At 41.7% G+C, this 27,197-nt stretch overlaps 1 protein-coding gene across 1 annotated transcript; it reads right to left on the bottom strand.

Annotated features, from left to right (window-relative positions):
- Positions 1–209: 209 nt before the first annotated feature.
- LOC103777353 (uromodulin-like 1) lies at positions 210–22,475 on the bottom strand (the record flags this gene model as incomplete). The annotated part of the gene is made up of 10 exons (XM_008944905.1): positions 22,400–22,475; positions 17,388–17,630; positions 10,526–10,687; positions 9,986–10,092; positions 7,921–8,113; positions 6,867–7,007; positions 5,942–6,061; positions 4,032–4,286; positions 2,525–2,637; positions 210–426 (listed from the first exon to the last, which is right to left on the bottom strand). Coding segments are annotated over exons 1-10 (1,627 nt in total), but the record flags the coding sequence as incomplete, so codon positions are not given.
- Positions 22,476–27,197: the final 4,722 nt, after the last annotated feature.

The raw sequence follows: 27,197 nt of genomic DNA, 5'->3' as shown, positions 1-27,197 counted from the left end.
GTACCTGGGGACAGTCAGTGCCCCTCCCTCCAATACCTTCTGGACATAGGGATAAAAGCCCATGGAGGAGTTCTCACAACATGGTTTTCCTTCCAGCAAACCACATACTTTGTCTCTCTTTAAATTACTCTTTGCGAAGAATGCTGGTGATACTGTGTGTGATCAAAATACAAACCCTGTTTTCCTGTTTGGAAAAAAAAAATAATTACCTTCTAGTGTAGTGTTTTGTTGATCCACCAAAAGCACGGAACCATTGTGCAAGTTAGAAAGCACTTGGGCAAATGTGGAGGCATCAACTGGAAACTCAGGATCCTGCACAGTGATTCTCAGCCTCACGATGCTTCCAGCTTGCAGGGATCCGGTCTGCACTTTCAGCTTCCCAGATTTGTACAAAGCAGAAATGTCAGGTGGAAATGAATTTTCAAGCTGAGCAAAGGAAGAGAAGCATCAACAATTAGGAATCCAACAAGGCACAGCTCCTTTTAAAACTGAACTATGTAATTACTACCATTTTAAAGATTCATATATGCACAAAATAGAAAATGTTGTAAACTGAAAAGTTTCAAAATGTTTCAGAAATCTTGTCAGTTTATTGCAGCATAGAGAAGTTTGAGTCTCCTTGGTGCATCTAAGCACCCTTGAAAATTATGCCCATCTGGTCTTAGAAGCCAAATTTCATTTTGGCTCAAGGGAGAATTCATTCAGCACCTGTTTGCCTGCATCAGAGTGAATTGGCCCAGTGAGTCAGCAGGGATCAGACCCTTGGTGTTACCTCTGTATGTCATGTAAGGTTTTTGTCCCAAGCCTTCTATACATTCACCTCTGCACTTCCAGACATAGGACCTTGGTCATCTCCACTGTCACTGGAGCAGACTTTAGCTTGATTTTGACCACGCCAGCTAGCGGTGCCCCAGACAGTACCCAGGCAGAAGTTTGACAGCTTTGGCCAGAGAGCAGTCCCAACAGGCAATCTGAATGTGACCGCTGTACTTCGGAAGAACCAACTGCATGGATACAGGCTGTTTTGTGCCAGCTAGTGTTACTGTCAGAGAATGGAAACATTTCATTTGCCAGTATGGGCACAGTTTTAGTTCCCAGGGAGTATTTGAAACTCACCAGTCCAGCACCAGCCTGCAGCCAAGTCCAATGATAAAGAAATCTCAAGATGAGAGACGAGAAAATGGGGGCGGATAAAGTCAAGAAAACATGTTTGAGACAGCTCAGCTTCAAGACAATATCACAATTATGTCCTGTTTGATTACCAAACTGGTAAGTAGACACATCAGTTGAACAAATGGTGTTACTCTGAACATTAAAGCTGGCATACTGCTGACAATATCTGAGCTGTGCAGGAGTTGGCATTTTCACTTTACATCCCTAGAAGGCATCTCCTTGCTTGAGCCTTTTGTTCCTACATACATCTTAAAGCATGACTTTGAGCATGCAATGCAGTGACACAAACCAACACAACTTTGTTCCCATTCAGTCAGATTTTGCTCCAAAAATTCCTACAAACAAGCTGTGTATCTGATCTAAGCTCACATCAGGGTGGGGAGTCAAGAAAGAGAAAGAGGAAATGAGAGAGGGATGTTGTGCCCCCAAACAGCCAAGGAGGCAGAAACAACACAGATTGGCAATGCTTGTTTCCTTCCTGTGATGCCAATTAGGCCGGCATTAGTCTCAGAGAAGATTCACTCACAAAAATTCTCTTGCAGACAATTTGCAGCTATGGGAAATAAAACCATGTCAGAAGGTTCAATTTGCAATTCCTCATGAGCAAACACCTCTTCTATGCCGCATTTGACCATATAGCTCCATTCTTTTTTTTTTTTTTTTTAACTCAGATTTATAGTTACATAAGCTTATGAGTCACTCTTTGCTTTGAGAAAATCTTATTTTGGATGGAGATCCCAATTCCTCTGTATGGGCCCTGTTCTCTACAGCAAAACTTTAAGGAATTGCTGCTTCTGGAACATTCCCCCTGTTTAGGAAGCTGAGACCTGGCAATAGACTTCATGATTCAGGTTTTGTTTATAGCTGATTACACTTGAGCATGGACAGCTGCTACACGTGTACATGTAATTAATGGGGCTGGAGAAGAAAACCTGACTTCGTCACTTTTCCTGAAAGAAGAAAGAGTTTGAGAGCAGTCAGATATTTATTGAGAAGACAATGCTGAAATGAATGCCAGCAATGTCATTTCAGTAATCCATTAAAAAGCCTCAAGTCAATTTCGCGTGGCTTTATTGCCAAACTAAAGATCCGAGGAAAGGGTCCTCTGTTGCATGCCTGCATTTTTAATTCCTTCACTCTTCAGTATGGGAGAATTCTCATTGGCTCCATTTCTGATAAGCCCAAGGGCTTGATCTGTCTAGTCAGCTGAATTCTGTTTTAATTATAAAGAGAGGTCACAGGAAACACTATGATGATTTTCAAGGGCTATTTCAGCCAGGCATAAAATCCTCTATTACATTAAATCGAAACTGACAAAAATATTTATTACTAACAAATATATTAGCATTACCTCTGTTAGCAACAGTCTTGAAAATTCTGCATACGCCAAGCTGCTGGCATTACGGAAGTCATCAGTGAAGTTGTAGTTGAGAATCCTCACAGTAACACCAAATATCTTGGCCTCTGTAGGACACAATAATAAAATACAGACAAAGCAAAAGAGGAAAGGATCCAGTCAAAACTGATGTACTCAGACCAAGATCTCTGATGATGGAAAGGAAGGGAGAAGGTTCAGAGTTTGGTATTAAACCAAAAAAATAAAGTCAATATTCCTCTACAAGCTTTGAAGAGATGCACTTAAGTCAGGTCCATAAAAATATTTAGGTGCCTAATTACAACTGCATGAGAACTGGGTATACACATATCCTTTTGGACCTGACGCTACATAACTCCTGCATTTGAGTTACATCCAGGGTTGAATTGCCTGTGAGCTCATCTCTGGTCCACCAGTCACAATATTTTTTTTTTCCTGATCTTGGTAACATGGATAGTAAATATGTTCTTAAACTGAAAATAATAACAGAAATCAGTGCGTGCTACTCCTTTGTCTGATAAGCCCTGGCAGGTAATGTACAGCACACAGGAGGCAAAACCAAGACCCAAGGAATCTATAATGATTTTAACCTGTATAAACAATCTGATGGACTGATGTTTGGAAAACTGCTTTTTCTCAGGGGCTTCAACTTCATACTCTGAAGTTGGGCCCATGTTTCCGTAACCACTAGACCTCCTACTTTCCTTCTACAAAGGGAGTAATTTCCTTCTGACACAAACTGAAGTCATCCCTTGCCTGATCAAAGGGAAGGCTCTTATGGATAAACATAAACAGCAGCATTCTCACTGTGGCCAGTATTAAGTAGTTCACTTCCTGCATTTTGAAGAAAATAGGCAGAGATTTATTTATCTATTTGTATGAAGGCTTAGGAAACAATTTAAGGATAAAGGAAAAGCTACACTGTGTTTGATAAACACACTAGGGTCTCAGGGAGCTAACATCACTAGCTAATTGAACCAAATTATGCAGGTATTCTGCAAGCTTTTTTCACAGCCTTTGTCATTCCTGGTCACTCACAAACATTCATCTGAATCTGGCCTTCCTCTGGGCACTCTTGTTAGCCCAGCTGACCCTTCACAAACCATTTGACTGGATTTTTCACTGGCCAGTTACCAATCTGGAAAAATGGGTCCTGACAATGATGGGTGGTAGCAACATGCAGTGCCAGGCACAAGAAAACCAAACCAAACCAAACCAAACCAAACCAAACCCAAAAGTATTCTAGGTTAGCCTGATGCCTGTAATAGTCTGAGTCAGCTCCAGCATTGCTTTGTCAACTAAGGGCAGAGCTCTGCTGCTTGATAGTCTGGGTTGCATAAATGCTGGGGTAGAGGGGAGAAAAAGTGCTGAAGGATGTGGGAAATGGAGTTCAGGAATGACAAAACAGATCATTTCTGAACTGCAAGTGGGGCTGGGGGGAGAGAGAGAGAGAATGCATGTGTATTTTAAAGTGGTTATTTACCTGTTTTAACATTTTGGCGTGAGATGCTTGTTTTTCCACAGGTTTCATAGCTGATCTCTACTGAATACATCACACCTGCTTCCAGCTGAGATACTTCCATTTTCATTTCCTCTGTCTTCAGGTTTTGTACAAGTTCTTTGCCCTTGAACACTTGGACTTGGAAAGTATGGTTCAGAGTAGAAGTTACATGCCAGGACATTTCAAAACTGTTGCTGGTGACTCTGAAGATTCGATGGTTTCTGAACGCAGAGGGATCTATTGCAGTCACAAGAAGAGTCATCACAGAAAAATAAATGTTTCATGTTTAAAAAATTATGCTATTCTAAATCCATTGTAGACAAGCACTGTGATAGTCAATATAGAAAGCTCCCCTTTACATTATGTCAGGATGGAATCTGCCCCTCTCACACTTCCAGGTCCCTTCATCCATGAACCACCCCACTAAAGTAATTAATCTGGTGGCTACTTTTTATTTCCTTTTACTATAGGTATTTGTGCTGAATCTCTAGTAACACTAATAATCAGCCAATATGCAGGAATAAGTCTGGAATAGTGAATCACTGAACTCTACATATATTGACACCTTCTTTGCCTTTTGTCACTTTAATAATCAAAATGTACCTCTTCAGGCAAAGGCTGCCTTGATTTATACCTGGAAAAACCCCATAGTCTTCAGCTTATAGAGACTGGGGGAAGAGTGGTGGGCAGCATTTCACCTATTTATGCGACTCTAGCCTAGTGCAATCATTGTCAGTGGGAAAGGACAGGACCCTTCAGAGATGAAAGAGGAAGAGGAGGTGTCTAAATTGGATGTGATGAGTTGCCCTCCAGTAGGGCCTGTCTGTCTCCACTAACCAGAGAGAGAACCCAGATTAGGCATGTCTCCTGTAGACAGCTGGGGTCAGTTGAGATGAACATCATCCCCCACGGTAACCTAGTGACCATGACATACTCCTGCCACAACTTCAATTCTTTCATATTAATCCTTAGACTGAGGGGGAAAAAAAAAGCTAGTTTTCTTAAATTGTTTCAACAGGACACAACTGATCCCAGGATTCTAAAGGGACTTCAGTTTAATTCCTCTAGCTTCAGTTTGGATTAGCAGGGGCAGATGAAGATCAAGAATATTCACCCTATCTCTCTGAACTACGCAAAGAACTATTTAAAGCTATTTCCACAAGAACAGGATGTTGTTAAAAGGATTGTGATAACTGTGTTCTGAAAGGGCTGAAGTCCCCCATATAAAGACAAATCTACTGGGGTTGTTCCCATCATAGTCCCTCAGAGAGCTATCATGTGTAGCAGGGAGAGTATTCACAAAGGTCAACTCCAGTGTGGGGTAGCTGTGGCCAACCTCCCTTACTCATATACCTCACCAACATCTTCATGGATTTGAAAGCATGAGGGTGCAGCCAGGAGGAGCTCCTGTGCTCAGTAGCAGGTCCTGCCATACCTCATTCCAGGGCAAGCCCAGGAAGTTCAGTGAGCTGAGTTCAGAGTGAGTGAGTGGTGCTGGCCTCACACAGCCCATGTTGGCATGCTTCTTGCACTGAAGGTTTATCCAACACAAGCCCTATGATGGGACCTGTGCTTGAATGGTTCACCATACACAAGTGGCTGAAGAAGCCCAGTGCAGGCAGTCCCACTTCTGGAAAGCCAGCTCCCTTCAGTAGCCATGGGGATAATAGTGAGGCTTCTCCAGTGATCATTTCACAGCACCAGAGCCCTTGATCTGAATGCCCTGTTGGGGAACCTCTCTCTTTCCACTTCCACGGGTGGAGATTCACTCCAAAACTATTACCAGCTTCTCTGAACACTCTCCTGTAACTCAACCAAGCCCAGGACAAAGGCATCGAAGAGTAGCTGAATTAAAAGCTAAACAATGTTCATTTAAATCCAAGGTTACTTACAGCACCCAGCACCTGTAGATTGGTTAGTCATGGACAAGAGACTTGAATTACTGATAGACAGAGAGTGATTGCTACTGTTAATGGGGTCCAGTGCTGAGCTTGGAGTAGATGCTGCCATGCCTAGGGGAAAAACAGTATTATCAAAGAATAAAAGCGTTCCTAACAAAGCAAATCCATAATAACACCAATCATGTTTTCCACAGCTGAAAAGCAGCAATAGAAGTAATATAAATAGAAATGAAAATAAAATGTATTATCATATCACAAAAGCATAAAGAAATACATTCACTTCATTTTTGAGATTAAAGGATTATAAAATTATTTTCTAAATAAAGCATTGAATCTGCAAGCACTTGTTTATCTCATTATCTTTAAGCCTATTAGCAAGCCCATTGATGTCTGTGAGCTGTAAGTACATAACTCTATATTTTGCTGAACTGGTACCACAAAGTATTATTTCACCCACTGCCAGGGTCTGTGTGCCTCCAGCAGAAGACCCTGTATAATCCAGGGTGGGATTATACAAGCACTGAGTCCTGGCTGCAGTCACACAGTCAAAATGGGAAGAAGACTTTGGGTACAAATAACATCACTAATCATATTTCCCCAGGAGGTTGGGGTGCTGTACTGACACTGAGTCTCTTGCTCTGAGAAGCGGTCAGGGTCTGAAGCTCGAGGGTTTGGCAGGTGAGTGAGGACAGCTGAGGGTGACATAGGAGAAACAGCCAGGTACTGTGAAATAAATACACTGCATTTCAATCCAAAATACCTAACAGGTGGTTCATGTGGCATCTTCTCTCAGCAGAAGGAGACAGGGCACCCTGTGTTCCAGAGATCTGTGCCCTGCAGGTGGCTCTTGCAATAGACCACAAAGTCCTGCATAAACATCCTCAGTATTTCCCAAAGTGAAACCTGCATTTCCTACCTTCCTTTCTTCGGCTCAGATGGAGAGGGATGACATCTGTGTGTTCATGCTGAGAGCTGCAGCTGTAAAAGCCCTCCAGGTTTACACAGGTGTTTTTCTCAGTACAGGCGTTGAATTCAGCATAGGAGCATTCATTGACATCTAAGAAGAAGAACCCACCTTGCACAGATATTGATAGCAGCATCAAAATTGATCTTCTATGTATGTAGACCAAGCTCTAGATATGATAAATTCAGTATAAATCTACAGTAACTCTGCTGAAGCAATTCTGCGTGTATATGGGTGCAATGAAAACAGAATGCTGTCCTTCCTTGAAACACTTAAAACCCTATCTCTTTTTACTCCAGTTCTTTAGAATAAGAGGACAGTTAGTGGCCATTCCTGTTCACAGTTGTAGAACGTCATCCAAACCTAGGAGATGTCAGTGGCAGGAGGAAGGAGAACTACCCAGTGATTTCACTGAAAGTTCAACTGAGTTTTCTAAAGTAAGCACGCAATAAGAAGTGATGACAACAGTGCTTATGGATGCACTTCAGGAGTGAAAACATGCAGATAACTACACAGTAATAAGTAGATTAAAATAAGTTAAACTGAATATATAAAAATATGTACCTAACAGTAAAAAAAGTAGGTACTAATATGCTATAGTAAGTAATAGACTATAAATAAAGCTTGTTTCATGCAAGTCACTGGAAGTAACAGCTCTGTAAAAACAGTATATCTGATTCCCAAGAAAACATTCTTTTAAAGATCCTGTTCAATACATCTGATTATTGTGCTAGAGATATGGACACCTTTCATTTTTCATCTGAAGGTGGGCTATGATATTAGGAGAACATAAATGTAATTGAGGAGTACTCCCCTCCAAACTGTTAATTCCAAAGTAATTATTAACTACAACCTATAATGGAAAGGTTAGGGACATATTTGCAAAGTTTACAAGATCCGCTATGCTATTTTTGAAAGAAAATTAATAGCCATAGAGATGAAATCCCGAGTCCCTAATGAAACCCCCTAAAAAAGATTCCCCCATGACAGGACTATAATAATTAACCTTGCACTTCTGTGTCAATCACTTCATATGCACGCTTCACAATGTCCTTCAAGAAAGAAGAAACCTCTGCTAGTGGAGCTGGCTGATGCAGTCCAATGAGAACCTGAGAGGCCACTGTCCCAGCATATACTTTCGCACGGTTACTCTGGATATGGTGCACAGAGACATTCAAGGGTTGTAATGCACCAGTAATCTGGAAAAGAGGAGAACAAACACTTCACTATCTCACTCCTTTCTCAGTACAGATGTATGCCAATGAGACATAATTTATGCAATGATTATTATCGTAATCTGAGTGTAGAAAGCATCAATTCAGAAATCATAGCAAAGTGGCAGCACTTAGGTCTGTATTTGTGCAAGGTGAGCTCTATTATCGCATTTCAAAACAGTTATATTGTAGTAGTGCCAAGCTAAGAGAGGGGTGGAGCTGCATGTCTAATCTCAAATGCTTAGGCAGGAGGATGTAGCCCAGGAAGATATTGGAACAGACAGAATATACATTAGACATGCTATTACAGTCCATCCGTAAGAAAGCGGTCTAACACTTCTGCCTTTAAGCAGCTAAAAAGACTGCTGGCAAAGGGAATAGAAAGAAAAAGAAGAAAAAAAGCAGATTGAGGAAGAAGGCTGGGACTAAGAGCCATAGAGAGACTCCAGGACTGACCAAGACATCACAACTGTGAGTCAGGAATGAGAGAAAGGATTAGGAGTCAGTGAAGCAGTCAGGGGCCTGAAAGACATTCCTCTGAGAAGCATCTTCTGGCAAAGCTTCAGTTTATATTTCCCGTTTCTTGAGTGTTTGACTGCCATAGCTTGCATTAGACTAAGATATGAAGGGCTTGCCCTCTACTCTTTACCATAGGGCCACACAACCAAGGTTTCTCGCTTCTTTAGGATATGAGAAGGGGGAAGTCAGGTAGGAGGAAGAACTACACTCACGCAACGTTCTCGTTCTACAGCTACCATTTCTATTCTCCTGCCCATTAGTGCTAGCTGATGACAAGAGAAGGGTTTCCTTTGCTACTTGCCCAATTCCATCTGGAAACTAGAAGGAGTAGAAATAAAAATGGAGGGAAATAGGGACCAGCCCTCTTGAATACAAAGGCAACATCCAAGACTGTTTTTCTCCATGGTGTGGTAATACATAGTAGGGAAATGCTTGGAGTTTATGGTTTGGAGGGTCTTTGTCCTATTTCATCAATCCACTTCCTAAATAACACTAATAGGACAGCGCGAGCCCCCCGGTCTGAGCCTTGTTTGTATCCTACTTCTTCCTGCAGACCCTGCTTTTGGGAAGTGTGTCTCACAACTCTGCTGGGGCTGTGTTCTTCTTGGTTGTCTTGGACTGTTGCATCCTGCCATTCCGAGGACAGGGAGAGGCATGCCATGCTGTTGTCGTGTGGCCGTGCACGCGTTATTGCCAATGCTGCTCCTAACCCACGCACGAGGAACAGCTTCAAGTCCTACAGCAAAACCAGCACCCTGCTGCCTCCCCAAGCATTGCTTCTGTGGCAAGAATGAGAACAAAAACCCCTTGACTCAGACACAGTCCCCTGCTGTAATCCTGAAGATTCAGACCAAAACTTTTGGCAATGCTGGGTCTACCTGCTATGTAGGTCCCAATGCTATAGATCAGGTTTGTCTCTTGAAAGGTTTAACTCAAAACTCCTTGTCAGAAGACATTACACTTAGCAGGTCTTGAAATATGGACCCAGTCAGTCACAGACTCAAAACTTAACTGAGACAAAGCTGGAGCAAGCATTGCTTAAGCAGGAAAAAAACCCTATATTTCAGAATGTCTTTAAATTGCCCTTGGAACAGATCTGAAAAATTTACTAAAGACGCTGGTAAATCAATGTTACTTGAGCTGCTTGAGGATGCAGCTGACATTCAGCAATTAGGAATAAATTAAGGCCCAAAAAAATTATCTGGCAGAACAAAGGAGGAGTGACTGTCTGTCAAGGTTATACCCGGCACAGAGGACTATGAAGCAAGTGGTAGTTACTGAGTAGCAGAAATGTGGACACAACAAGCAACACACCAGAGAGTTGGTGTTTGTACATACCATGGAGTGCAAAAGGCGTGAATGATTCAGGAGGTGGGAATCCACTCTGATTAATTCATTAAAATCCATTTTCACAAGTACTGTCACGTTGTACCAGAATGTTCTTCCTGAAGTGTACAAAATAAACGAGGCAAGTCATTTGAGGTCTGATGCTACAGAAAGTGACAGAGCTATAGGAAGGCTCTGAGAAATCAAAGCAAGTTTTAACTTGGCAAATATGTAGGGCCCACGTACAGCAATCAGTTATGGACTCATTCACTATATGCTGCAGGCAGTGATGCCAGCGAAGGAGAAGAAGCCTAAGAAGGTCCACTGGACTTGCAGCACCCATGCACTGCACTTCATGGTGCACCACTGCACCCATGCACCACTCACGGGTACAAGTACTGAAGCTCAATATCCTGGAATTGATCCAAGGCAGATTCCCGTATTTTTTTAATTAAGAGCTATGGTAACAGTTTTGCTGCCCACACTCACCCTCAGAAGGAAATATTAAGCATATTTCTATTAGAAACAGTCTTGAATTTATCAGTAACATACCCTCTGGCATTGGATCCACACAGCCTGCTCCTTTGGATAAGTTGCAACATTTTTTAAGCCCTGGACATTCAATATCAAACGTGCAAGGATAATCAGATGTCTCCATATTCTCCACTGGACAAATACCAGGTCTTGAGGCAAATATGTTGGATCTACTGAGTGCTAAGTAACAAAAACATTTCTGAGAACAAAAATATAGAAAACTGTTTCCATAAAATTGTGCTACTTAATTAATAGCAAACACCTCCTCATTTTAGAAGTATGTCTGTTCTGAGGTTTTCAAGGGGAGAAAATACCAGCCTAAAATACCATTATTCCATTTTAAGTGTAACCTTTTGTTATGACAAAGTTAATGTTTAGTTATAGTAACTGAAGACGGTACTTGAGAGCAGAGGCAAATGCTGTTCTTGGTACAGTTCAGTGGATTACACACAGGGACACAAAAGCAGAGCTGAGCCTGTGGTCCGCAGCCTGGCAGCACTTGCTCCACATCAGCCAGCCAACCACCCTGGGAGATCAGTAGCCCACACTACTTCTCTTTTCCATTCATTTCATGCTTAAAGATTTTTGTTCCTACAAACTCTTGATCCATTCCTGGGCAGTTGAAGTCATCCACTGGACGTGCAGTCATATTTGCATAAAGAAATAGCCTATTAGGACCTATGGCCTGTGTCTTGGAAGGTCTAAAGTATGCTTGTCAAGTGTCTCTGAAAGGTAATTAAGAAAAGTAAGCATAGCTTAATGATGGGGGTCCACACCTCCACTGAAAAACCTGCCAAAACCCATAAGCTGGAGAACAGAGAAGGCACTGAGTTGAGAACTCTCAGCAGTATGCAGGTTACCTGCGGGTGTAATCTCAAAGATTTGCATGCAGAATATGTGGGGCAGGACTTTCCCACACTCTTTTATACTGTATTTGATACATTGTGTGTGTGTATTTTGTGTGTACACAGTCAATAGTCTGAGCATCTTTCAAGTAGAGTTGGTGTTAGACCCGCAAGAACCCTGAGCAGCAAATTAGGAAACTCTACCCCCACCTGGAAAAGGGTGAGAACAAAAGCCTCTGCCTGCTCCTTTTGGGAGGTTATCCCATCCTGCCAGCCTCTCCCACTGGTAGCTTGCACAGACATAAACACCAAGAGATTTCCCTGTGTTAATACATTGTCAGTGCTCCTTACTATTCCAACCAAGTAGATCTTGGTAAGCTTGACAAAAGCATCTAAAACCCTCCAGCTCTGCAATTCAGGTGAAGTTCAAGCAAGTTAGAGGTTCAAAGCAGCTTTTTTCCACCTCAGTCTTGTTTTTTGTCATGTTTAACTGCAGTGTAAAAGATTTAATGAGTCACACTCAATCTCAGAAAACACTACTGAATCTTGGCCAAGTGCCACACTAGCCATTTATCTAAGATCAAAAAGGTCATAATTTTCAGATTAGTGGAAACAGATGGATTCGCATCACATTTCTGTCTAATTGTACCAGGTGCACTTTAAAAACTTGATTTATGCTCTCCACTTCAGTCACCCTGGGGACAGTCACCTACCAAGCAATACAGTCAGCACTGGGGAGGAAGCCAACCACCTCCTCTGTCGGTTTAATAAAGTATAGGCTTTTCTCTTCCATTATTTGCATAAATGTACAGAAGCAGAAATGCAGCACCCAATGCTTAGCAACGAAAGCTGAGTTAGCATCCTGCCCACACAAGAAGCTGCCAGGTCTTCAGTGTCTCCAGGATGGTGGCATGTCCAGGAGATAGATGCTGATGGACACCATTAGCTCAGCTGTAACCCCCTTCCTCTCCCTCCTTCCATCTGGAGGGGCTGGTTTCATCCAGAGGGTGCGGCAGAACCCAGGGACCAAACCCCTGCTTTTGTCTCAGGCATCAAAAAGTGGAGACAAATCTATGAGACTATAGAAGGAGTTCCTGGCAAAGCCTGTTTTAAAGGCAGGCTGGCAGTTTTCATTATATGGCCATGGTTTTGGCATCTTTGAGCACTGCTAGACTTTACTTGCTCAGATGGATGTTTTCCATCCTGATTGCCTGTCTGGGGTTTAATCAGGATGGAAGGCAGTGTTGGGATGTGCTGGATCATTATCTGACAAATATTTAATACCTTTCTCTATGAAAAGCTGTATCAATCACTAGAATATATTCAGGAGCCATGGGCTGAAAATCAGCAGGGACGCAGCTGTTGAACAAAGGGATAATATGGCCTTCAAAGCACAAAACCAGTCTGTGCACGCTCAGAAGAAAATGAGATTTAGCTCCTGCCACCTCCAACAGGTTCATCCTGCTGGCAGTACTGCAACAAGGCCACGCTCTGCCCTGCTGGTGCTCACACTCAGAACTGGTGGAGAACCAGCAGGGACCTGGGGTGAGTCCACATCTCAGGCGCTCCTCCTGGGGTTACTGTGGTCAGGAGAGGCATGAGGTGAGTAGCTGAATGAAGCAGGTAATTTGCAAGGAAAGACTACTAAAAAGGCTGGGACTCTTTGCTGTGGAGAGAAGGCTGAGGGGGATCCCATCAAGGTTTACCCAAAACCAGGGTGTAAGGTGAAAGCAGAGCTGGTATTCACCAGAGCCCACAATAATAAAATGGGTAAAAGCACACACTTCTTTACCCTAATGGGAATGAACTTCTGGAGTTTGTTGGCACAGGGGTTGTGGAAGCTGACAGCTTTGGTGGGCTCAAAAAGGAACAAAACCTTTCCTCAACAGGAGGCCCCTAAGCAGACACCACAGGTAATAGAAAGGGACACACTCTCTGACACCTGTAATCTTTTTGCAGCTGCTAAGGGCACACAAGGGCCCCAAACTGCAGGGCAGCCAGAGACACTTGCTTCTGGGTGAAGGTCCCCTAGGGCATTTTGGCACCTTTCCACCCCAGGCTAATGTTGCAATGATGCCCACATGCCCCTGATGACACCGCTGTCCCATGGCTCTCTGGTGACAGCCCAACAACTGGAGACAGCTGTGCCACGGGTCCCCACTGCTCCAGTTAGTCTCAGCATGTGAACATCTGCATGCAGGTTCTGAAAGATCTTAGCCCTGCTGAAACACCTGGATACCTAAAATGAAGGGGGTTTAACTTTACAGTTGTTTTTCTGAAAACCTTAGGAAGTTATACACACAAAGCATACTCCGATTAATGTGTAGCCTTAACATTGCAAACCAAGTGCTCTCAAGTTAAGAAGCTCCAGGACTAAAGTTGTCTGTGCCTTCTTATTTCAAGAATAAGAATAAGGAATAAGGGCTTTTTTTATATATGAATGGTTAAAAAACAGCCTTCATTGCATGCTGATGCATTCTTTTTCTCTCTGATAAGGAAGATAAGGAAAAAGATAAGACAAGGAAGCTCTCTGGTTTCATCTTATGCAGTAAGGTGGAAGATTGTCAGCAAACCACTCACCAGGAGAAGTAATCATACCGTTGATTCAAGTAACGGGAAACTAGCCTGGAAAATTGGACCCTGACTCTACCTAAAAAAATAATCCTGCAAGATGCTGGAAAAGTTTCATATAACTCATAACAACCTTTCAGAGCTGTGGATTATGCAGGTCCAGGAACCTGACCTTCATCCCTGGGATCTGCTTAGCAATCAGGGGACTGCTCACAGTCACCATCAAGGACATGAGGCTCTGGATTCCAACTACGTCAGTTGTTAAAGGCAGTGCTAAGCACTCTGAAAATAAAAATTAATTGTAATAAAAAAATTAAAACCACACCCTTAGTGTCTGAGGGTGGGCACACAAAATGGTTTGATCTCAGCCTGTCTGCAGCTTAGCTGCCCAGCTGTGAAAGACAGAGATCCTCACTCCCTGCCCAGAGGCTTTGTGAAGACAAATATCTGTCTTTGAATTGCCCCAGGATTCAGCTTAAGAGGTGATAAATTATTCTCCATCCAGACAGAGGCTCAGCAGAGCACAACACCATGCACTGAATATGGAGGCCAGGATGATGCACTGCTGAGGATCTCCTTGGGGGGACTCTATGTTCCCTGAGCACAACAGGGAAATGTGGTGCTCAGGGCAGAGCAGTGCTCGATCAGGTAATTAAAACAGTTTACTCATCTGCATGTGTAGGTGCAAAGAGAAGAAATAAAGGTTGTTTTATTTAATTCTACTTTTAGAATTAATTCTAGCACTTCCTAACTTTTAGATACATAACTTTTCACTTTTTATTTTAAAAACCTTAAAGTAGGTTGTGTGTGCCTGTGTAATACTATTCTAATGGATCTGTGGGCATCTAGTGAGAATTATCAGAGTAACTTGACTAAACATCTAGACATTTTTTCCCCAACAGTAAAGAAATAAGAGAATCAGGGCCTACCATATCCCAGGATGGGGTAAATGTTTCCTTCTAGGAAGAAAAAGTAGGTAGTGGCCAGGAGCAGGTTGCTATGAAAGGTCATGGAGACCTTTCCACTACTAGCAGAATGGAGAGCATGCCAGCGTGGCTAACGTCAAGAAGAAAATAACAGTAGTTCAACAGCATGCTGTGCAGTAATTTCAGCTGTTCCAGTTTCTCTTCTCATCATTTATTTAAGACTGTGTCTAGACAGTGCATTACCATTCACAGAATTTATGACTAATGCCCTGAAAAGCAAAGATACCGGAATAACATAAACGCAGAAATCACCTAGAAGCTATACAAATCCTTTTATGGTTTAAAATATTCCCAAATTAACTTTGACAGGAAAAAGAGTCAAAGTGACCACAGTATTTCATGCACAAACCTGGCCAGCATGCCCAAGCGTGCCCACCAACAATGTGTCACAGGCAGAGTGGAAATTCTGCAGCTAAGCTTTACAAGAGATTTACAGATTTGTTAATGTTAGATGAAATAAGCTCATCAACAGCTCTCAAGCCTAAAATATCCCTAGAGATGCTTTTAAAAGGCATAGAATTATACTGGGAAAAAATATTTAAAGTGTTAGCACTTTTATTTCCTTTTATTTTTTTTTTCCTTTTATTGTTCCTTTTATTTCCATCCAGGAGGATGGTCTTGATTTTCAGAGCTTCTGAAACACCTTGAAAATCCTGATCACTCACGGAATTTCTTGTGCAAATAGAGACAAGCATAACTAGCTAGTGACTTTTCAACATTTAGCTGACACAGCTATTCCCTTCTATTACAGAATTAAAAAGCAATTTTCTCCAATTTCTCCAATTACTTCTCAGCCTTGTCATTTGATACATATGTATGTCATGTATGCACATGCATGTATATCAAAAAGACCTTACTGAACTGATTATTGAACACTAATTAGATACACTGGAGATTTTCCCCTGCATGGAACGGATGCTTGGAAAATATATATGATGAACAGCAGGTCTTTGGCCAGTCTGAGAAGACTGTCTGGACATACTGTAACCTTCCAGTCAAATTTTGCCCTGGATCATGCTCCACAACTGCCACAGAGACAAACAATGGCAGCATACAATAAATTAAGAATTATTTGTATCTAATTTTGCTTTTGTTTTTCTTCTCCAGAAAATCATTTTAAGAACAAGTAAAACACAATGACCACTTCTGCATTCCTGACTTTCTTTTAAAGGAATTTTCCTGCTAGACACAATTTTCTACTAGTAACTACTGAGATAATATCCTGCAAAAATTGTTTGGAGGTTCATTTTACAACTCTGTGAAGCAATTTAAAAGTAGGATGAACACATTGTTCTTGACAGATCCCATGACAAGATATGTGGCTCATACCCCCTCATGTCACGTTATATGATCCGATGCAGAAGCAGGTTCAGGGACATTCCCATAGGACTGAGTCACTCAAGTCTTGTGACCCAAAGTGAGGGCCAGGGCTGCAATAGGACCTTTCCTTTTCAAACTTCTGTTACACTGTTGTGATTTTGTAAATTCCCAGAGTGATAACTTGAAAGGGGGAAATGGAGAAAACATAATGTCATACTGAAAATAAGAGACCAAATTATGTCCTGCAGAACTTTCCTGGATGCTGGAACACTCCAGTGCTGGAGCTAATCCAAGCTAATCCAAGAAGCTTGTTCAGTTTAAAAGCACATAGATTTCTCTATTTAAAAAAAAAAAAAAAAAAAAATCATTTTCCCCAAGGAATTCATTCCACCTATGACTCGAGTTCTGCTGAAAATTATCAATTTCTAACTGATAACTGATAGACCTGATGAGAAAAAAGCTTACATCTAAAAATAAAGATGATTAGGTCTTCCCAAAGTAGAGTCCGGTTAAAACTCAGAAGTTAATTCAGATCCACCAAAAGGTTCACCAGTTTCCAGTCCTCCCAACATAGCCCTATGTAACGAGGGAAGCCCTGAGAAAATGGGCCTTAACGTAGTTTTAATTGGAAATCAGTTGTTACCAACTTGCTCTGAGGTCATAGGCTGTTTTAAATTAACACCAAAACTGTTTTGCATTCTGGTAACTGACCCTGCTCCAAATCAGAAGCGATATTATTGTAAGTGCATCCTGAATTGCTTTTGAGAAGAAAGTTCCAGGTCTAAATGCAAGCACGCTCAGAGCAGACACAGCACCAGGCACAGATAGTTACTGCACTTGGCCATCAATATTGGCCCGAACTGGGACAAGTAATGAGCCCTTGTAAGGGCAGCATGCAGGTGCCTTCTTCATGCTCGCCTGGAACTTTAATGAATTTGTGACTAGGGGTGGCAAAGAGCAAGAATCAGGAGCGTTAGTCTTTCATGTCTGCTTCTTACCATGCTGGATCAAATTTACCATAGATTTTTGCAGACTCACTTGACTTCAGTGAACAGGAACCTGTTGCCCAGAACTGAATTAAGCCTTTACATGTCTCAGTTTAAGTGAATCCTCTTATCACAAGTATTTATTTCCACCATTAATCTGCCTAAAACGTACCTAAAGAGCAGTAGAGTCCAACTTGTTCATATCCTTCACAGCAATCTGTAAAAGTGATGGTTTCAGGGACTTCAACAGTATGGTACTGCATTTTATAGTATGTCCGAGGACACACCATCCATGGTATCCATCCTCCACAGGAAGCGCTTTTCTCATAGGACTTTGTGTAGGCAACCATTTTAAACACGTTTTTGGTCAGGCTATAGTTGCACAGATGGTACCCTAGCAAAGAGAGGCCTTTTTCTAGGAGGAAAAACAAACAAACAAGAAGGTGATCAGCACTAACTTGTCACCCCAGAGCATAAGTCCCCTGCAGTATCTAGGTTAAAAATACTGTTATGAGAAAGCAGTGACAGAGCCAACACAGCTTAATGATTTCTAAGAAGGTTGACGTTAGGAAGAATGTCCCCTCAGAAAACATACAGAAGAAAGAATTAGTAGTGACTGCTTGTCATAGGCATCACTTCAGTCATATAGGGATGCAGATTGGCAGAAAATTCAGAGAGCTCTCAGGGCCTTCAGGTGCAAAGCAGAAAAAGGTCAATTTAACTCAAGTCTAAAGGAAATTAAGATACATGAATAGTAATTAACAGTAAAGCAGAACAGGCACTTCCAGGGCAGAGTCATCCAAGTACTTTAGATGTTCACTCCGGGCTCAGTCTGTCAAAGCGTTCGTCTTCCTCTGCTGACTATGAAGGGAATGAAGGGTGAGGAACTCATGGGCAGATGACTCATAGTAGATGTCTGGAATAAGACATCCTTCAGACATCACCCTAGGCTAAAACTGCGTACTCATACATCACTGGGAAGGCCTTTCAGGTATCTGACACAAAAGGTATTCCTGGAGCTGCAACATTGCCTATCTGCATTTGTAGCAGATGATATTAGACCAGGCACTTTAAAAGCTGCAGTGCTTCATTGTCTTCAATATAAATGACGTTAGTAGTAAGTTCATTAACTACACAATTCCATTCGGGTCTGGGAACAGGACTCAGTTTCTGGAGTTCTAAAACCTGTCATGATGAGAAATGAACTTGTTACATGCTTTACTTAACCCTGAAATACTCGAACGGGAGGAAGGAAAAACAAACAAACAAAACAAACAAACAAACAAAAATACCAGAAAACCCAAACCACAATGAAACTCAAATAACAACAGCAACAAAAGCAGATGGGAGTTTGAGAATTATTATAAGCAACCTACAATCATGTCACAGACGTCAGGCTGTCTCCTAATGAGATGTTACAGTAGCCAGAGGGGCTGAGTCACTCCGTGTCCCATTTGGGAAATAGATGGGATAGAATTAAAATGCCTGTTTCATCCTTTAGACAAAGCAAAAGAAACTTTAATAAGGGTAAATGAATCAGCTGCAGAGATTGTTATTTCTGCGAGCTCTGAGAGGAGCAGGGACAGTCAACAAACCGGAGCTAACATAATATACCAACAGGCATACAATTAAAATATTTACAGCTTGCCTTATTTGTACAACATATCTCCTGCCCAAAAAGATGAAACATGTTAAAACAATTCAAGAAAAAAGGAGTCATCATGTTCTTAGGAATCATGTGGTTTTATAAAGTCTAGCTTCCTAGATGCACAGAAGATATATGTGCAATGTGAACAGGACTGTTAAAAGATCTTTGAACAGAATGATCTGTTTGTAGTGCAAGGACAATCCAGAAGAAAGCATGGCATAGATACCATCCACATCCATACCACAATGCATCTCTCAAGCTGGCTCAGCCAAGTCACCCAGGAGGTCTTCCTCAGCCCTTATCCTCAACACTACTTGAATAAGAACTGTGTCAAAGACATCCCGTCTTAGATGCACAAAAGGTCATGAAGAAAAATGGATTTGCTTGATGTAGCTCCTAAATAGATACACAGACATCACCCTGAGGACAAGGCCACTTTGGAAGAGCAGAGGGGAGCGGGGGGGGGGGGGGACTAACCATGGACTATCCCCCACCATAACTAACTTACATCTGACCAGCCCCTGGAAGACCAGTCCTGCTCTGCCCAACCCATCTGTGCCTTCCTCCTGCAGCACAATGCAGAGTTTAATGCCGGGGCGTGGCTACAGAGAGCGCATGTGAGAGCAAGAGACCTTCCAGCAGGCTCCTGGGAGCCCTGTGATGCTGCTTAGAGCAGATCAGCAGGAAAATATGGAGAATAAGGGCATATCTGGAAATCCCACTTCCTGCTTCTTTCTCTTCCTCAGTCTCCAGCAGGCATCTCTGTGTCCAGTCCCTCAAGCAAGCTCCAGAGACAGCACCTAAAAGGCCTTTCTGTTCCTAAAAAGCACCAGGGCTGTTCTTTGTCCTTAAGAAGAGAGTGAAAAGAGGTGGTCATGAGCGATAGGAAGGAAGACACTCAACCTGCCTCAAGCTGAAAGGCTGAAACCCTCACCCTTCCTAACCCAGGAGAGGACCCCAATAGCCAGGATAGAGATCTGACCAGGACCATGAAAGCCTGTACCCAGCCATGGCACATTGGTGGCTGTGCAGGAGGAAACTGAACGTGAAGTGAGCCAGAGAAAGTAAGGTGGCCACCCTCCTCCTGTTAACTTCAGGACATCCCACTGGGGCAGAGGAAAAGAGAACAAGTGTGGGTTCTGGAGCAGAAATCAGAGATCAAAGGCCACTCTTTATCCAATGCATTTGATCAACTACTACTTCATATCAGGCACAAGTGCCTTGCAAGGAACCAGTAGCTGTCACTGCATTTTGTAAAGCATTCTCATGTGTCAACAGTGCTCCAAGAATAATACCTACCCCAGCAAATGCTTCTAGGCTTGTAGCCATGGGGGGAAAAAAACCCTCACCTTGTTTCACCTTTTTTTTTTTTTTCATTACTTTGGGAATTGAATGGCTGTATACCCAAAGAGGAAAGGAAAGAACCCTGGACCTAGACTTTGTCTGCAAAGAGTACACAAACATTTGTTGGTGTTCAGGGAAGATGGGAGGAGTAGGACAAATTTTCTTCCATAAAAATGAGAAAATGAAACTAATATATTAAATAATCATACTGTTATAGAATAAAATTATTTTAGAGGAGGGTAGAACAGGTAAAGAAGAAGAGTTCAGTCTGGTTCCTCATCACTGTGATCCCTCCATTTCTCCAGAGCTCATGTATTAGCATGGCTAGAGCCAAGCAGGGGCCAGAGGAGAACCACCAATTCGTGTTGTCCTTGCAGAGCTGAGGCTGCACAGGGGACACGGCACTGGAAAGCTGAAAATTCCAGAGTCAGCTGAGCTGGCTTAAGCTCTACAGCAATGTGCAACATAAATACAGGTATGAAACTCAGAATAAAATGGTATAGAATCAGACACACTTTATAATTAGAACCTACAGCTGTCAGAGAAGGTATGAAGTCATATTTCATACTTAAACATTGATACTACGTATAGAATCTTTTGCCAAAGCCAAAAGAGAAGGTCCGATATATGGCTATGGTAGTACAAAAAGATACCCTCACTGGAAGAGGTCAAACTGAAGGTGACAGGGAAAGGTGCAGCCCCACCAACCTTACCATCGTCCATCACTTCACTCAGTTTAAAACAAGCTTTGACAGTCACAGAGTTCAATTGCTGAGCTTGGATCAATTTGGGCTCTTTAGCAAATTGGCTTTCTGTTCTCATTACTCCCATCTATGTGATTATGGCACTATCAAATAGAATTAAAATGTACTGGTGGTTGTTTCCAGCAACAGAAAGCTGAAGTCAATTGCAAAGCAGGAGAAGGCAGTTACCTGACATTAGCATGGCTACATTATGCCTATCATCTCCGGACTTTAGCTTTTATCTTAGCAACAACCAGCTTGCAGCACTTTCAGGGAAAGTATACATTTTATTACATTAAGCAAGAGCAGAAACAATTAAGGCAAACACTTTATTAATAGAAACAAATACTAGGAGGAAAGGTAGAAACAGACTGCATAAAGTCTATGCAGGAGCAGGCTGCTTATAACTAAATGTCAAGCTTAGATCAGAACTGATCAAAAAATCAGCAACAAAAAATGCTTGATAGAATTTATGTCACAGACTTAGTTGCAATTCAGGAAACTTCACTGCTCAAGTGCCAGAAAAGCCATTGTGAGCTGGGATCTGCAAAATCTTTTCTTGCTGGAGAACAGCAAGAGCCAAAGACAAGCCCCTTTCTTGTCTTGACATAACCTTGAAAGTAATCTCTTGGAACAGGTTCACGGAGGGCAGATCAAATTCTGCTTAAAAAAGCAAAAGCTTCGAAATATAAAGAAAAATGGATTAAAGGCTTGATTTTTATGGGCATTCCAAATTCTTTTTGAAGTCAACACTAATGACTATAAATGGCACTAGAATGGGGGTTCTGCTGATCCTCATTCTGTAGAAACCTCTGTTTCAGTTTTGATTTTTACAGAATAACAGAAATATTTTCAAAGCTTTAAGAAATATGGTTTGTATTTTAACTGAGACTTGCAAAACCACTTAAATAAAAAAAAGCAGCAAAAAGCAGCCAAAAATCACAATCTTTTCTCATGTAAATAAATCAAACCAGAAATTAAGAGCAAATTAGGATTTAATTTGGCATTTACAACCTTACAGTTGGGTTAGGTTTTTCCAAATTACAACCCAAGCCATAGATGAACGTTAAACATAACTTCATTTTATGCATCTCTAGGAATCTGCCAGGTCCATCACTACATAATTTCCTCCAAAAGTTTATTTTAAAGATGATTTTAATTTAAAATCTCACATTACTCAACACAAAGCAGCAATCCTACTCATTCATTTATGGCACAAAAGAAACAAAAAGTCTTTTGCCTGGGGATGAAGAGTTGGGGACAAAGGCTTGGTTAGATTTTCTTTAATTATCATCAGAGGATTCTTAAATGGTCACTGAGACATTGACAAGTCTCCAGAGAGTAGCCATTTTGGCCAGTTTCTTTCAAATAAAGAGATGATATCCCACATCCAAACTAAACTGTCCTACATAACAGCCGTGGTCTTCTGATCAAGTTTGCATCACTCACCTGTAATCTCATTTCCCCTTCCCTGCTGTGTGGCTGCCCAGAGGATGAGAACAGAAATAAGAGTGATCCTGGCCATTGTGTCATCCATCGGTCCTTCTTACATGTAGCCTTTTGGATTAGGAGAAAAGGTGTCTGTTTTTTTACCTTTTGCAGTTAGGTGATAATTACTGGCAACAGAAACAAAGAGGCTCCAGTGGGAATTCTGCCAGTTCTCTCTCCTTTGCCCTCTCCCTGGGGAACCTGCCTTTTCTGCCTGCTCATCTTGTTTCCCCCTCCCCCTAACTAACTGACTTTGAGAAAAAGATGTTTCAAAAGGGCTAGTTTAGTCCATGTTTATTCTTTCAAGCACATTTCCCTCTTGCACCTTGAACACCTGACAGCCAGGAGCCCATAGGTATATGTATCTTGAATTTCATTTCTGTCCACACATCAGCTGACACTATTTTCTAGGTCTTTAATTCTGTACCTTGAAAACAAACTAAGAGTAAAAACAAATGTCTATCTTAACCTTTTTTCCTGAATTTAAGCTGTTTCACTAGCTGCTTTCATTTTGCTCCTCATTTCATTGCAATTTTGGCATCACATAAACCAGAGCAAACAAGAACCTTATTAGGCAGGGCATGAATCAGGAGATTTGAGAAACCAAAATCCCTTTCTTGCATTATGTAAATCATGAAGGCAAATTCCCAAGATAGGCGAGTCTGCAGCGTTACAATGGAGCACAGTAACTTCGGTGCAATATGACTTGGCTCATGCAAAGAAATGGAATAAACACAATTTGGTATTTTATGAGTACCTGACAGTAAAGTATGAAAAATCACAGGTGCAGTTCCTGGGGCTGATGCAACATGTTCAGATTAGCACTTAAATACATATCACAGTATTGTAGACAGTTTCATATGGGTGAAATAGGCAGAAGTAAGGGAGCTGGAACCACAAACTCTCTCATTTGTGTATGTTCAGAATATCAGTAATATTGCTTCTGTACAGCACTGTTGGCACTCACAAGATAAGAGAGAGGAGGCCCTGGAGAACATGCAGAGCCAAGAGGGGAGTCGCAGGATGGTTCAGACCCTCTGGTGGAGAGAAGAGCCAGAACTCCATGTAGTGTAGAGGAACTTGTGAGCTGTTCTTCTTCTGGCTTGGAAAACAAAATATCAAGTTCATCAGGAAAATTAAAAAAAAAAAAAAAAAAGAAAGAAAGATAAAAAGAAGAAAAAAGGAAAACTAAGGCTTGCCCAGGTTTCAAATGAAAAATATTTTTGCTGATAATAGGAAAATGGGTAGAGGAGAACAAAAAAAAACCCAAACAAACAAACCCAAACCACAACCAAAACCCAGCCTAAAATATATTTTAGTTTGAAAACATTTCTGTTACGTCTAAGGATAATGTATACTTCAGACCCCTTCTCCTGCATGCATGAGAACATGTAGTCAGGCTGTATGCCCCAGGTGCACCATTTACACCTCCTGTCAGCCCAGGGATGCAACAACGAGACCCTGGCTGTAGGCTGTACAGAGGATGCCATCTGACTTAAAAACCTGCTAATAAACAAAAAAGAAAAAAAGAGGACTCGAGTCAGTGAAATTCAGTTTGCAAATAAAAATACTTCTCCTCATGAGATTGGGGTTTTGGTTGGTTTTGGCTTTATTTGTTTTTGGTTTTTATTTTCAACAATCTAAATTTTCTGGAAAAAAATATAGTGGTTGAAAAATTTCAGCTAGTACTCAAAATAGATCTTTAGCCCTTAGAAATTACTTGGAACCTTCTGTAAGTGTATGTCCTGGCCAAATTCAAATATAGGTAATGCCAGACTGGCATCTGAATTGGATCGCATCTGGGGCCTCCCACTTACAACCCTAAATTGCTGGATAAGGTTGCCATATGTCTTGAACAGTTGCTGCTTTCCAGAGTTAACTGTAAAACAAATGTCATCATCTTCACTGCTGAGGTCTTCTGTGACAGAAGTATGATCCTCCAGATTGCAGTAAAGGACTAACATCCCTGTTCTAAAAGACTTAGCAATACATGTTCATCTTTAGGACTATTTAAAAACATGGATAAAACCTTGTCTATTTACAGCCCAGCCCTAGGCTGGCAGCTGGAGCAGGCTTAAGTTCAGGATGAGGCAACTCACAGTGAGTTGCAACTTTATTGCAGTAGTGAATGAAACGGTTCCTAAATACAAAATATGCAGAGCCCCCTTTTCAAACAAAACTGTAAGTAAAGTCAGGGGGTATTTAATATAATCAAGAAATGGATACAGAAGTCATGTACATTTTGGGTTTTACTTAGCAATTTGCAAATTCTTTGAGGTTCTGATTCATATCAATGGCATCCTGGCTTGTATTAGACATAGTGTGGCAAGCAGGACCAGGGGGGTGATCATCCCTCTGCACTTGGCACTGGTGAGGCCACACCTCAAGTACTGGGTTCAGTTTTGGGCACCTCAACACAAGAAAGACAACGAGATGCTGGAGAGTGTGCAAAGAAGAGCAACAAAGCTGGTGAAGGGTCTGGAGCACAAGTTTTATGAGGAGTGGCTGAGGGAACAGGGGCTATTTAGTCTAAAGAAGAGGAGGCTGAGGGGAGACCTTCTTGCTCTCTACAGCTTCCTTTCAGGAAGTTGTAGAGCAGTAGGCACTTGTCTCTTCTCACAAGTAACCAGTGATAGAACAAGAGGGAATGGCCTCAAGCTGCTCCAGGGGAGGTTTAGACTGGACATTAGGAAGAACTTTCTCACTTGAAGGGTTGTCAGGCACTGGAACATGCTGCCCACAGAGGCAGTTGAGTCAGCACCCCTGGATGTGTTTGAAAGCCTTGTAGATGTGGTGCTTGGAGATATGGCTTAGAGGTTAACTTGGTAGAGCAGGGTTAATGGTTGGACTTGAAGATCTTAAAGGTCTTTTCCAACCAAAGTGATTCTGCATTATTTCTTCAGTTATAATCGTTAATTAATGAAATTAATAATAAGCAACTTACTTTTTAGCAATGTAGGTCATGGAAGAGACCAGTCGGTCAATTAAGCTTGTATCCTATGTCCTGTGCAACCATTTTCACACCTTCCAGACATATTCTTGCACTGTGTTAGTTGCAGTAAGTTTGAGATGATGCCCTGTCAACCAGGCAGTAGCTTGTGGTCTTTGTATTACTGCAGTTACTCTACTGAGTTGCACTTACTCTGCGCAAGTCAACACAGAGTCTCCTGCAGGGAAACTAGATAGGCTCATTGATTATTTAGAAAAACTGACCACCTGTACATGCATAGCTGACTACCTACGATTATATTTCTAGTAAGTGGTGTTGTATTTTATAGGGTTTTTTGTGTGTGTTTTTTTTCCCCTTCTTCCTTTCAACTAGGTGTTATGGTAGGACCCCAGTAGAAAATTTGCTCACTCTTGCTTTGGTGGTGAGAAAGGTCAGTGGAGAGTGGAATGGACAAAGAAGTGTTTAGCAGAATTAAAGCCCTGGCTGTGTGGCGCAGATAGTGAGCAGGACTCCAGTCTGGAAGGATTACATCACAGTCCTCCCGGACCAGCTATCTGGAGCTGATCAGATCTCCCAGCTCTGCTGTCTATTTTTTATGAAGTTACATTTGTAATATTTGAGTTCATCTAAAGCACGCAATTTAGAAAAGAAGGGTCCTGCCAATAAAAGCCATGTCAAAATCCATTTATAGATAATTTTACAGGCTCAAGAAGCACATTTTTAGAGATGGGACTTGACTGTCCTAGACTGTACTACCAGTAATTGGAATATTGTGGCTGACAGCAGGCAGTCTCATCATACCTTTTGGACATTTATTTCTTTAGACAGATTCACTTTTGACTTAATTAGTCACTTAGAAGATCCTGATCTTCTTTAGGCTAGGAGTTTGACACAGAAAGGTCAGTGCTGGAATATTTCTTTTTGCTTTGCGTTATTTTCTCCATGAAATAATCACTACTTCAGATGCCCAAAATGGTCGCGACATTTCAAGGTAGACTGGTTCGCATGCAGGAAATTGGACTATGCCTTTGGACTCCTTGGGAATCTAACAAAAGCTGGTCTGTGCTCTAGAAGTCAGCATGTCTTCCTATAGATATATAGGACCTCAACCTTGACAACTGTTAAATTATTTATCCTGACTTCTCAAAATCAGCTGTCAGTAAATTTCTCCCAGACACCTCTTCCAGACTCCCACCATTTCAATCTGATTACAGCCTGTCAGTCTGAGAAAGCCCAGACTACGGCCACAGCAGGCTATAGGAATGGATGGCAGTACCACCATTCCTGAAGGTCTCACAGTGGATATAAACTGATCCAGGTCAGGAACATACAGGTGAAACCATGCCACTAGCTGCCAGTGAAAGCAACAAGAAATTCAGATGGACCTGATTCCAACTGATTTCTGCCCCACAGACTCTGGTGCCTGTGACTCATGTCTCACCATCATGGCTGTCATAGTCCCTGCTGTGACATTTCAGACCTTTAGTAAGGGCTGACCTCAAACCAGTCTTTCCCTTACTGGGCCACTGCTTAGGTTTCTTTCCTCTTCTCCACTCCTCATCTTTGCAAAACCTGCAGAAATTTAACTGTCTTTGAGTCTGCAGCTAATCTGTCAAAACTGTCTTTAATCAGTCAGCATGGCCAAAAAGTGTTAGAAGAGAGGAACAGGCTGACTTAGCCAGAAGAAACCGTTTTGCAGCTAAAGACAAAACAAAATAAATCACTTCTGTCATCAGGATACAAACTTATTCTAGCTTCTGAAAATTAATACCATACTATAAATACAGGCATTTTTATGTTACCTGAGAA

This window comes from Merops nubicus, unplaced genomic scaffold (genome assembly GCF_000691845.1).
Source record: "Merops nubicus isolate BGI_N331 unplaced genomic scaffold, ASM69184v1 scaffold29737, whole genome shotgun sequence".
Lineage (NCBI taxonomy): Eukaryota > Metazoa > Chordata > Aves > Coraciiformes > Meropidae > Merops > Merops nubicus.
Note: the sequence above shows the minus strand (reverse complement) of the source record. Positions and strands in the feature narration are given on the sequence as shown.